The following is a 13,903-nucleotide window of genomic DNA, read 5'->3' as shown; positions in this document are numbered from 1 at the left end:
ACAGTGTCTGCCTGTCCTGGTCTCCTGCCTCTGAATGTTGTTATGAGGTTGATATAATATCATCAAATTAGAGTAAAAGTCTGTTACTTTTACTGCTACCACTACTCATTTGGAGGTTCTCCCCATAGAGTGCAGGACTTCACCGAGGTACGAAAACCCCGGAGTTGGCCTTGAGTTACTCTGTGGGTTTCAGAGCTGTATCCCCTCAGGCACCCCCGGGCTGGCCGCCCACTCACCTACAGACAGTTCTGCCCGACTACCGTTGCTCAGACCCTGTCCTCACCTCAGGCAAGGACTTGGCAGTGGGAGCATGTGCTTCTCATGGAAATCCTCTTTGGGGTACTGTCAGCTAATAACCACAGCAAGCCACATGACATTTTGGAGGGGGAAACTGTCTTTAGAGTCCAGAATCACCTGTGGAGCTCTAGAAAACCTTTGTGTCAAAATGTTTGCTTCTGTCACGCTAGAAGGACCATTCCAAAGGTGTTTCATGGCAGCCTATAAACAGGGCCTCTGACCAAAGCTTCCAGTTTCTTAACAAGTAAGATTTTAAAAAAATTCTATGTCATCCTTTATACCCTTGTGGTGTTTAAAATCAAAAGAGGAAACTGTAAGCCAAGTGAAAAGGATGTTTTGGGAAGATTTTCCATAGGCAGATGGTTGCGACTGTCCTCCAAAGTTTATTGGCAAACTGTTAACATTGTTTTAGTAGGAGATTGCTCTGGAAATCCCTCTAACAGTAGTCTGACCCTGGCTAGTCTGTGAGGTTCTAGAATGCATGGGCTATGAGAGCTACAGGTTTATTCTTTATGTCATACAGTGATGTGTACTTAGTAGGGACTCAAAACATTAAAATGACAATAATCTCTCATCAATCATGGGATTTACGTTCCTGGAAACCCATGTGTAAAGAGAACTCTGGGTTAAATAACCCAACTTCTAACAGGGCAAGAGAGGTAAGGGTCATCACAGTTACATTGATAAAAGTCCATTTGTATGACAAAGACTCTAGTAAATAGGTGAATATAAAAATGCCTACATCTTAAATGAGCAAGAGTAGGTACACTACTATTCATTTCTATTTATCACCCTTTGGTTACCAAAGACTTTACAAGATAGCTTCCTCACACTCGTTTAAGAATAGCTATAAATTTCTTCACTGCAGGACTATACATCTCAGGAACACTTTCCCCTTGTGTCTGCTGCCTCATGAAAATTTTTGATGCCTCTTTAATTTTATGACTTGGAGTCCCTCAGCCATTCCTCTGAATTAATGCTGTGTGACTCTTGATTCAAGTAGTCTTGCAATTATATAAAAAGAAAGAAAGAAATCTATGCTTGGGGAGAGACATTACAGTGCAAGTAGGCCCTCCCTAATTACCCACTGAACAAATAAAATTCATTCTGTATAAAAGTCATATCAACAAATTCAATTAATGATTATCCCTAGAGGCTGATTTCCAAACAAGAAATTGACAGAGAAGGAGAAAAGCCAGGACAATACCTCATGCAGAGGAAATGCAGCTTCATAGGAGCCATTGGTAAGCAAGCGATTCAGACCTAAAACAATGAGAAAGTCCAACTTGAATTAATGCCAAGTTTGAATCCTCACAATGTTCAAGAATAGTGTAAGGGTAGTACTTTTTAGAGAAAACAGTCGAAGTTTTCAAAAGTAATTCAAACCCGCTTGGCGGCATCAATAGTTCAGAAAGAAAGTTTTACTATCTGCTAGGAAATTGGAATCAAGGGCTGAGTCCCCAGGTCTCAATTTTCTTATACATGCAATGGGGGAGGCCTCGTATTGGCTATGTGGGTCATTTTTTTAAAACAGGTAAAACAGGCCTTGTCAAGGCATAACTGACATATAATAAACAGCACATATTTAAAACACACACTTCTAGAAGTTTTGACATATGAAACCATCAGCACAATCAAGATACTTAACATACCCCACCCCTGAAGTTTTACTAAGTTAAACATATTCCTACCATATGACACTTTGTAACCTCCCAGTTCTCCCTGTGCCACCTGCACAGGAAACACTGGTTTGCTTCCTGTCACTGTCAATTAGCTTGTGTTTTATAGTTTCATATAAATGGAATCATATAGTATTTACTTCTGTCTGAATTCTTTCACTTGGCATAATTATTTTGAGCTTCCCCATGTTGTAGCTCATTTCACTTAATTGTTGAGTAGTATTCCATCAAATAGATATTTGGTTATTCCCCTGATGAAGATGACCGGGTTGTTTCTAGTCTTGAGCTGTTGCCAGTAATGCTGCCATGAGCATTCATGTGCAAGTCTCTGTATGGATATCTGTGCTTTCATTTCTTTTGGGCAAATAGCTTGAAGTGGAATGGCTAGATCATATGGTAGGAATATGCTTAACTTAGAGAAACTGCCAAACTGTTTTCTAACATGCTTGTACAATGTTACACTTCTATCAGTAGTTGTGTGAGTTCAAGTTTCTCCACAACCTTGTCAACACTTGTGATGGTCAGTCTGTAATTTCAGCCATTCTAATAGCTATGTAGTGGCATCTCATTGTGATTTTCATTTGCACTTCCCTAATTAATAATAATGTTGACCATCTTCCTATGTGCTTATTTACCATCTGTATTTCTTCTCTTGTGAAATATCTGTTCAAATCTTAAGTCCATTAAATTTTCTCACTATTGACTTATGAGTGTTCTTTATATATTCTAGAGGTCTTTCTTTAGACATATGCTTTGAAAATTTTTCCTTCTGGTATGTGGCTTCTCCTTTCATTCTCTTAAAAATATATTTCAAAGAACCATAATTTTTAAACTTTGATTAAGTCAAATCTAACCCATTTTTTGATTTTATGAGTTATGCTTTCATTATTTTTTTTAGTCAGGTCTTATTGATACACACTCTTATGAAGGTTTCACATGAAAAAACAATGTGGTTACTACATTTGCCCGTATTACCAAGTCCCCACCCATACCCCATTGCAGTCACTGTCCATCAGTGCAGTAAGATGCCACAGAGTCACTATTTACCTTCTCTGTGCTACACTGTCTTCCCTGTGACCCCTCACACCATATGTACTAAACATAATACCCCTCAGTCCCCTTCTCTCTCCCTTCCCACCTGCCCTCCAACAACCCTCCCCTTTGGTAACCACTAGTCCCTTCTTGGAGTCTGTGAATCTGCTGCTGTTTTGTTCCTTCAGTTTTGCTTCATTGTTATACTCCACAAATGAGGGAAATCATTTGGCACTTGTCTTTCTCCACCTGGCTTATTTCACTGAGCATAATAACCCTCTAGCTCCATCCATGTTGTTGAAAACAGTAGATTTGTTTCTTTTTTATGTCTGAATAATACTCCATTGTGTATATGTATCACCTCTTCTTTATCCATTCATCTCCTGATGGACACTTAGTTTGCTTCCATTTCTTGGCTATTGTAAATAGTGCTGCAATAAACATAGGGGTGCATATGCCTTTTTGAAACTGGAATCCTACATTCTTAGGGTAAATTCCTAGGAGTGGAATTCCTGGGTCAAATGGTAATTCTATTTTTAGTTTGTTAAGGAATCTCCATATTGCTTTCCACAATGGTTGAACTAGTTTACATTCCCACAAGCAGTGTAGGAGGGTTCTCCTTTCTCCACAGCATCACCAGCATTTGTTGTTGTTAGTCTTTTCGATGCTGGCCATCCTAACTGGTGTGACGTGATATCTCATTGTGGTTTTAATTTGCATTTCCCTGATGATTGGTGATGTGGAGCATCTTTTCATGTGTCTGTTGGCCATCTGAATTTCTTCTTTGGAGAATTGTCTCTTCATATCCTCCATCCATTTTTTAATCAGGTTATTTTCTTTTTGGGTGTTGAGACATGTAAGTTCTTTATATATTTTGGATGCTAACCCCTTGTCAGATATGTCATTTAGAAATATATTCTCCCATACTGTAGGATGCCTTTTTGTTCTGTTGATGGTGTCCTTTGCTGTACAGAAGCTTTTAAAAAGCTTAATGTAGACCCATGTGTTCATTTTTGCTTTTGTTTCCCTTGCTCAAGGAGATGCATTCAGGAAGAAGTTGCTCATGTTTATGTTGAGGAGATTTTTCCCTATGTTGTCGTCTAAGAGTTCTATGTTTTCATGACTTACATTCAGATATCTTTGATCCATTTCGAGTTTACTTTTGTGTATGGGGTTAAACAATAATTGAGTTTCATTCTCTTGCATGTAGTTGTCCAGTTTTGCCAATACCAGTTGTTGAAGAGGCTGTCATTTCCCCATTGTATGTCCATAGCTCTTTTATCATGCATTAATTGACCATATATGGTTGGGTTTATATCAGGGCTCTCTAGTCTGTTCCATTGGTCTATGGGTCTGTTCTTGTGCCAGTACCAAATTGTCTTGATTACTGTGGCTTTGTAGTAGGGCTTGAAGTTGGGGAGCATAATTCCCCATGCTTTATTTTTCCTTCTCATGATTGCTTTGGCTATTCGGGGTCTTTTGTGGTTCCATATGAATTTTAGAACGATTTGTTCTAGTTCATTGAAGAATGCTGTTGGTATTTTGATAGGAATTGCATGGAATCTGTAGATTGCCTTAGGCAGGATGGCCATTTTAACAGTATTAATTCTTCTTCCTATCCAGGAGCACGGGATGTGTCTCCATTTATTGATATTTTCTTTAATTCCTCTCATGAGTGTCTTGTAGTTTTCAAATTATAGGTCTTCCACTTCCTTGGTTAGATTTATTCCTAGGTATTTTATTCTTTTTGATACAATTGTGAATGGAATTGTTTTTTTGATTTCTCTTTCTGCTAGTTCATCATTAGTGTGTAGGAATGCAACAGATTTCTGTGTATTAATGTTGTATCCTACAACTTTGCTGAATTGAGATATTAGATCTAGTAGTATTGGAGTGCATACTTTAGGGTTTTTTATGTAGAATATAATGTCATCTGCAAACAGGGACAGTTTAACTTCTTCCTTGCCGATCTTGATGCCCTTTATTTCTTTGTATTGTCTGATTGCTGTGGCGAGGACCTCCAGAACTACGTTGAATAAAAGTGGAGAGAGTGGGCATCCTTTCTTGTTCCCGATCTTAAAGGAAAGGCTTTCAGGTTCTCACTGTATGATGTTGGCTGTGGGTTTGTCATTTATGGCCTTTATTATGTTGAGGTACTTGCCCTCTATACCCATTTTGTTGAAAGTTTTTATCATGAATGGATGTTAAATTTTGTGTAATGTTTTTTTGGCATCTATGGAGATGATCATGTGTTTTTGTCTTTCTGTTTGTTGATGTAGTGGCTGATGTTGATGGATTTTCTAATATTGTACCATTCTTGCATCCCTGGAATAAATCCTACTTGATCATGGTGGATAATCTTTTTGATATATTTTTGAATTTGGTTTGCTAATATTTTGTTGAGTATTTTTGCATCTATGTTTATCCAGGATATTGGTCTGTAATTTTCTTTTTTTGTGATATCTTTGTCTACTTTTGGTATTAAAGTGCAGCTGGCCTCATAGAATGAGTTTGGAAGTATTCCCTCTTCTACTTTTTGGAAAACTTTAGGGAGGATGGGTATTAGGTCTTCACTAAATGTTTGATAAAATTCAGCGGTGAAGCCATGTGGTCCAGGTGTTTTGTTCTTAGGTAGTTTTTTGATTACCAATTCAATTTCATTGCTGGTTATTGGTATATTCATATTTTCTGTTTCTTTCTGGGTCATTCTTGGAAGGTTGTATTTTTCTAGAAAGTTGTCTGTTTCTTCTAGGTTATCCAGTTTGTTAGCATATAATTTTTCATAGTATTCTCTCATAATACTTTGTATTTCTGTGGTATCTGTAGTGATTATTGCTTTCTCATTTCTGATTCTGTTTGTGCGTAGACTCTCTTTTTTTCTTGAGAAGTCTGGCAAGGGGTTTATCTATTTTGTTAATTTTCTCAAAGACCCAGGTCTTGTTTTCATTGATTGTTTCTATTGTTTTATTCTCCTCAATTTTATTTATTTCTGCTCTAATCTTTATTATGTCCCTCCTTCTACTGACTTTGGGCCTTATTTGTTCTTCTTTTTCTAGTTTCATTAATTGTGAATTTAGACTGTTCATATGGAATTGTTCTTCTTTCCTGAGGTAGGCCTGTATTGCAGTATACTTTCTTCTTAGCACAGCCTTTCCTGTGTCCCACAGATTTTGTGGTGTTGAATTATTGTTGTCATTTGTCTCCATATATTGCTTGATCTGTTTTTATTTGGTCATTGATCGATTGGTTATTTAGGAGCATGTTGTGAAGCCTTCATGTGTTTGTTTTGTGGGATTTTTCATTTTCTTTGCGTAATTTATTTCTAGTTTCATACCTTTGTTGTCTGAGAAACTGGTTGGTACAATTTCAATCTTTTAGAATTTACTGCGGCTCTTTTCGTGGCCTAGTTCTTGAAAACATTCCATGTGCACTTGAGAAGAAGATGCTTTTGGGTGTAGAGTTCTGTAGATGTCTGTTAGGTCCATCTGTGCTAATGTGTCGTTCAGTGCCTCTGTCTCCTTACTTATTTTCTGTCTGGTTGATCTGTCCTTTGGAGTGAGTGGAGTGTTGAGGTCTCCTAGAATGAATGCATTGCATTCTTTTTCCCCTTTTAATTATGTTATTTGTTTCACATATGTAGGTGCTCCTGTGTTGGGTGCACAGGTATTTATAATGGTTATAATTTCTTGTTGTATTGACCTCTTTATCATTATGTAATTTTCTTCTTTGTCTCTTGTGACATTCTTTGTTTTGAAGTCTATTTTGTCTGATACAAGTACTGCAACTCCTGCGTTTTTCTTTTCTTCCTATTAGTTGCATGCAATCTCTTTTTCATGCCTTCACTTTTAGTCTGTGTATGTCTTTGGTTTTAAAGTGAGTTTCTTATAGGCAGCATACAGATGGTGCATTCAGACCATTTATATTTAGGGTGATCATCGATAGGTATGTACTTATTGCCATCTCAGGCTATAGATACATGGTTACCAAAGATTCAAGGTTAACTTCCTTATTATCTAAGAGTTTAACTTAACTCAGTGTGCTATCACAAACACCACCTAAAGGTTCTATTTTTCCCCTCCTTTTTCTTCCTTCTCCATTCTTTAGGTATTAGGTATCATATTCTGTACCCTTTGTCTATCCCTTGAGTGGCTTTGGTGTAGTTGATTTAATTTTGCATTTGCTTAGTAATTAACTATTCTACTTTCTTTACTGTGGTTTTATTACCTCTGGTGACAGCTATTAAACCTTTGGACCACTTCCATTATAGCAGTCCCTTCAAAATACACTGTAGAGATGGTTTGTGGGAGTTAGATTCTCTCAGCTTTTGCTTATCTGGAAATTGTTTAATCCCTCCTTCAAATTTAAATGATAATCTTGCCGCATAAAGTATTCTTGGTTCGAGGCCCTTTTTCTTCATTCATTAAATATATCATGCCACTCCTTTCTGGCCTGTAAAGTTTCTGCTGAGAAGTCTGATGATAGGCTGATGGGCTTTCCTTTGTATGTGATCTTATTTCTCTCTCTGGCTGCTTTTAATAGTCTGTCCTTATCCTTGATCTTTGCCATTCTAATTATTATATGACTTGGTGTTGTCTTCCTTGGGTCCCTTGTGTTGGGAGATCTGTGCACCTCCATGGCTTGCAAGACTATCTCCTTTCCCAGATTAGGGATGTTTCCAGCAATTACTTCCTCAGACACATTCTATCCCTTTTTCTCTCTGTTCTTCTTCTGGTACCCCTATAATGCAAATATTGTTCCGTTTGGATTGGTCACTCAGTTCTCTCAATATTCTTTCATTCTTAGAGATCCCTTTTTCTCTCTGTGCCTCAGCTTCTTTGTATTCCTCTGCCCTAATTTCTACTTCATTTTTCGTCTCCTCCACCATATCTTATCTGCTTTTAAAACCTTCCATTGTGTGTTTCATTTCTGATACTGTGTTCTGTAATGATTGGATCTCTAACCGGAATTCTTTCCTGAGTTCTTGAAAATTTTTCTGTACCTCCATGAGCATGTTTATAATTTTTATCTTGAACTCTCTTTCAGGAAGATTCATGAGTTTCATTTCATTTGACTCTCTGGTGTATGTATGATTTTGCTTTGAACCAGGTTCCTTTGATGTTTCATATTTGTATGTGGCGGCCTCTAGTGCCCATCCTGGAGCAATGTCAGAGGTCACAGGGGAGCTGTGTTGGTGCCCTGTTCCATGAGATCTATTCTTTTCTCCATGTGTGTGTGCAGTCTGGTGCAGCCCTCTTTCCTGTTGCTCTTTTGGGATTAGTTGTAAAAATTTTCATATTATATGCAGTGTTAGGAGGAGGCCCCTGTCTCACCTTTCGCACCACCATCTTTAATATTTTAGTGTTATATTTAAGATATCCCTAACCCAAGGTCACCAAGATTTTCTCGTGTAATTTTTATAATTGTAGATTGTACATTAGAATTATGATCGATTTTAATTAAGTTTTATATATGTGTTTAAAGTTCATCTTTTACATATGGTTTGAGTTGTCCCCATATCGTTTGTTGAAAAGACAATCTTATCTACTGAATTGCCTTTGAGACTTTGCCAAAAATCAATTGTCCATATACATGTGGCTCCACTTCTGGATTCTCTAGTCTGTTCCACTGATCTATCTTTACACCAGTACCATCCTTTCTTTATTACTTAGGTTTATAATACTTCTTGAAATCAGGTAGTATTAACCTTCCATTTGTGTGCTTTTTTCATTCTTTCCTTATAAATTTTTGACTCAGTTTGTCAATCCCAACCCCACACACAAACAGACTGCACACACAAACTTGGGAGTGTGAATTGCAATGAATCATAGATTAAGTTGGGGAGAAGTGGCATCTTAACAATATTGAAATTTCTGATCCATTAACAAAGTATATATCTCAATTCCTCATTCTTTGGTTGCTGGTTTATAGAAATACAATTGTTTTGTATATCAATCTTGTTTCTTACAGCATAGTTAAACTCAGTTCTACTAGTCTTTTTGTAGGTTCCACTGGAGTTTCTGTATCAATGCTCATGTTATCTAAGAATAAAGTTTTGCTTCTTTTACAATCTGGATGACTCCTATTTTTTTTTTCTTGTCTTACTGCACTGGCCAGTAAAATGATGAATATAAGAGCAAACATACTTGCCCTTTTCCTTGTTTTGGGGGTAAAAGCATTCAGCCTTTTACCAGTAAGTATGTTAATTATAGTGTTAACTATTTCATAGACAAATTTTGTGAGGTTGAGGAAGAAGTTCCTTTGTAATCATGGTTTGCTGGGTTTTTATCTAGAATGGATGTAGGATTTTGTCAAATGCATTTTGTGTCTATTGGGATGTTCATATGGTTTTCCTTTTTTACCTTGCCAATGTGGTGAATTATATTCATCAAATTTCAAATACAAAGCCAGCCTCATAGTCCTGGATAAACCCTACTTGGTCATGGTGTTTCATCTTTTTATATATTGTTGGGTTTTCTTTGCTAAACTTTGTTTATAATGTTTCCATCTATATTCATGAAAGATGTTGATGTGTGGTTTCCTTTTCTAGTGCTGTCTTTGCATCGTTTAGTACCTGGGTAATACTACCCTCATAGAATAAGATGGGAAGTATCCCCTACTCTTCAATTTCATGAAAGGGTTTTGTAAAACTGGCATTACTTATCTCTTGAATGCTTGACAGATTTCACCAGAGAAACAATCTAGTCATGGACTTTTCTTTTTTGAAAAAATTTTTAAGTATGAATTTAATTTCATATATATATATATATATATATGACTAATCAGGCTATTTCTTATTGGATATGTTTTGATTATTTCTTGTTGAATGAGTCAAGGAATTTGTCCATTTAAGTTGTCAAATTTAGTGACAAAAGATTATTCATATTACTTTAATATCCTGTCAATTTCTATGATGATATCACCTCCCTTATTCCTGATAATTTGGAAATATGTCTTTTCTTTCTCTCTTTTTTTCCTGATTAAGCTATATGGAAGTTTGTATTACTTTTACCTCACTATGCAACAAATTAAAAGAAATGCAGTAGGTAAAAACAATATCCATTTAGTATCTCATAGCTTCTATTGGTCAGAAGTCTGGGCATGGTTTAGCTAGCTTCTCTGCTCAGGGTTTCACAAAGTTGAAGTTAAAGTTTTGGTCAGATTATATTCGCATTTGGAGGTGCAACTAGGAAAGGATTCATTTCCAAGCTTCCTTAGGTTGTTGGCAGAATTAATTTCTTTGCAGCTGCAGTTTTCACAGCAGTTTGCTTCTTCAAAACCAGCCATGGAGAGAGGGAGCCATTGCTTCAAATTTCTGAGCTTGGGGAAGGCCTAAACCATCTTTTAAAGGTCTTGCCTAATTAGGTCAGGCTCACCAAGGATAATCTCCTGTTTGATTAAGTCAAATTTGTCAAGGATCTTAATTACATCTACAAAATCCCTTAAACTTTGCCATATAATGTAACATAATCATAGGAGTGACATAATCACCTTTGCAATGTTCTTTTGGTTAGGTGGAAACTGTGGTTTATGTCTACTGGTTAGACATAAACCACAGTTTCCACCATAGGGTTTGTCCACTACAAGGATTTTGTATTTTATTGATTTTTTATCCAAAGAACCAGCTTTTAGTTTCATTGATTTTTTTTCATATTTCAATGATTTCTTCTCTGATTTTTATTATTTTCTTTCATCTACCTAAATTTCCTTTTCTTTTTCTAGTTTCTTAACATCATTAATTTGGGACATTTCCTTTAGAGGTGTATAGTGCTATAAATTTTTCCTTAAGTACGGCACACTTTTTGATATGTTGTGTTTTCATTTTCATTTCATTTGATAAGTTTTATTTATTTTTTGACTTCTTTTACCTATGAATCATTTCAAACTATATCTCTAGTGATGGCTTTTATAAATTTATCATAATTTATGAAAGTCCTGCAAAGAGAGAAAGTAGTTAATATTTGAAGTCTAACACTTTATTAACTTCTCTGAGCACCAATTAGGAAAATGTAAATCAACTTGAAGATTTATTTTATGCCTTATGTTAAATAAATCTTTGTTGATGTATTAATTGCTCTGTTTTGAAGATGGATCTCAACAGGCTTGATTTTCACAGTTGCAAAAACTTCAGAGTGAAGTTAAAAACTTACATAGTGATAGTTTACTCTCTACTGAAATACTTTTATGAGTCATGTTTACAATCAGTACTTTTGTGTTATTTCCAATCAATGTTGGCTCATGCAAAATGCCATTTTCAGAAGAGTTTCAGGCAGAAAAAACACTGGATAAACATTAATTCTGTCAATAAATTAAATTTTTTTCTAACAAGTTGTTTCTTTTATTTATGAAACCAAAGATGATAACAAAATATTGGGTTAACAGAGCATTTGTAGTTTTACTCTGTATTTTTCAGCATTAATGCCTGGGTTAACAATTTACTCTGTGACTGGTTATTTCCAATTTGATACTTTTCTAGTTAATCATTACCAGTTTTCAAAGCATTTGGGGTTTCTGATTAGAATTCTCCTTTGATCAAATGAGAGAATCTTTGACAAGATCATTTCTTACTAGTAACAATACATTTCCTGTATTTCTTCAGAACATTTAAAACTCACTGTTTCTGTCCTTCTTTTGTCTCCATCTTGATTAGTTGCAAAGATAACCCACATTTTGAGATGAAGAATTTCAGCACAATTGCTGAATGGCCTCATGTACACAGTTCTTGATTGTGTAAGGATGCTGATGGTTAGACATCAATCAACAGCACTCCTACTACATGCCAGATACTGTGCTAGGCAATAATGATACAAAGATGAATAAGACAACTTATTTACAATTAAGGGGATTATCTAGACTAGCAGTTTTTAGCTGATTAGTGTTATAATGAGTCATAAGTGTGCTGCAATTAGAAAATGAATACTAGTGAAGGTGCTCTTTTTTTAATTATTCACATTTTAGGAAAAAATCCAGAATAGCTACTGCCATAATCATTTCACTTCCACTCACTATTTTCTAGTATGTTCGTGATGTGATGTTAAATGAAAAAAAGGTATGATTACAAAGTATGTGCAACACAGAAGTTCATTTAAAAAAATCACATGCAGAAATAGAGAATAAATATGAGAAAAATAATTAATGTAATATTTGATTTATTTAGTATGCTAAGATGTTAACAGTGGTGCTTTATTTAGGTGATAGATTGAAAATTACTTATTCAAGAAAATAAAATAGGAGTTGTGCATGATTAATCATCACATAAACACTCGAAAAATAATTGCCATAAGAATTCAGAAGAGGGAAGAAGTCCTTTGGGATGGAATGGTCATGGAGGACTTCATGGAGGATGTGTCTCAAGGATGAATGACTATTATAGAGAACATGGGGATGTGCTAACCCACAATCCCACTGAAGTTAACAAACACCTAAATCAGGTTTGATTTCATCATACCCACCCAGAGTGACTCTCACCGAACATATCATTCCAAGTATATTCAGCTGTGAACTAGGTAGCTCTTTGTTTCCTCTTATTATACTTTAATTTTTGCAGCTTGGGATCAAATTAATTTTTGGCAGCTATCATACTAGTGACTCACACTGAGCTTGCATTCAATTAAACATCTCAAGTCTGCTCTTCTCACAATGTTGTTGAGCAACATCTTGCCTACTCTGTACCAGGGTGGTTTGCTGAATCTGAGTGTAGGACTTTACATTTACAAACTATAAAGTGTCATCTTGTTGGATGTGGTTGAGATTTCCGGATCACTGAGATCTTTTAGGCTCTTGACTCTAATGATTAACACATTTAATGCATCCTTCCAATCTCCATCCCACCTGAAATCTTGGTCAGCAGGCTGTTTAAACTATGTGCCAGTGATCAATTTACTCTCCTTTAGCTCCAAATGCAGTTTCATTGTCTACTTTGCAATAATGGAGCTGGACCCTGTAAATATTTGTCCTTTGCCACATGGTACAAGGTTAAGCTTCATCAGTAGAAGGTGCTGGAGGGACACTGGAAGAGGAAGGAGTTTGTCTTCCTGGTATCAGCATGTTCCTCTCAGAAGGCTTCTGCAACCTATGGCTCCTCTGGCACCCAGCTTCTGCAGGACATGGAAGCCAGCAGCACGTCGCACCTCCCCAAGGGCTGGTACACCTTTGGACAGCTTCACAGATCAGCAGTACTGGTGTAACACCTACCAGTGAATGGCATCCTTCACTCTCCAGGCAGCTTCCCCCAGCACTTGACAGGGAGATTCCCAGAGTCCTACTGGCACAGAACCCTCAGCAAACCGCTCTGCCACCTAGTGAACCCCAGCTTCACCCCTTCTACCAGGGTCTGCTTCTCAGCCTTGTGGCAGGGAAGTTGTTCCAGGGTGGTGGCTGCTCCTGGTATCTGCTCTTCCTCTCTTCTTTATGGTCTTCTCACCCTTTACTAGTCAGTCCTCCATTATGACTCCAATCCTCTGTTCATGGGTATTGACATTAATTTTTCCCTGTTCAAAATATGTGTGATTTTTGTCTCCTAATTGGACCCAGACTGATATAGGTCATTATTCACACTAGTGATAAAAATCTTGCTGGCACAGAGATAAGGACAAAGCCACCCAAATCCTCCTGAAATATAATAATTTGTTTAATAAACCAGGAAATTTGGTAATATAACATGAAAAGATTCTCATAAAAATGTCCAAAATATAAATTGTGGGAGATGTTTAATGGAGAAGGTGATTATTTGGAGAATTTACTTATGTCTAACAGCTCATCTCTGCCCTCCCAGGGCCTCTGCCTGGAGCACCCACCCATCCAGGTCCCCACATTGGTCCCCTTGTCTTTCAGGTTTCAGTTCAAATTTCAGCTTCTCGGAAGCTTTCCCTGACCACTCCCTCTCAGCTTGAACTCAC

General features: G+C 36.7%; 1 protein-coding gene across 4 annotated transcripts in view; it reads right to left on the bottom strand.

Moving 5' to 3' along the window:
• The window catches only part of ANO4 (anoctamin 4), a 388,856-nt gene that overhangs the window by 81,762 nt on the left and 293,191 nt on the right, over positions 1 to 13,903 (bottom strand). For all 4 annotated transcript variants that reach the window (XM_037007143.2, XM_073213690.1, XM_073213691.1 and 1 more), the window contains one exon: positions 1,505 to 1,560. In XM_037007143.2, the coding sequence (XP_036863038.2) occupies positions 1,505 to 1,560 (56 nt within the window). The remainder of the gene's footprint in view (positions 1 to 1,504; positions 1,561 to 13,903) is intronic.

This window comes from Manis javanica, chromosome 10, assembly GCF_040802235.1.
Source record: "Manis javanica isolate MJ-LG chromosome 10, MJ_LKY, whole genome shotgun sequence".
Classification (NCBI taxonomy): domain Eukaryota; kingdom Metazoa; phylum Chordata; class Mammalia; order Pholidota; family Manidae; genus Manis; species Manis javanica.
The sequence above is the reverse complement of the archived record's forward strand: the minus strand, read 5'-3'. Positions and strand labels throughout refer to the sequence as shown.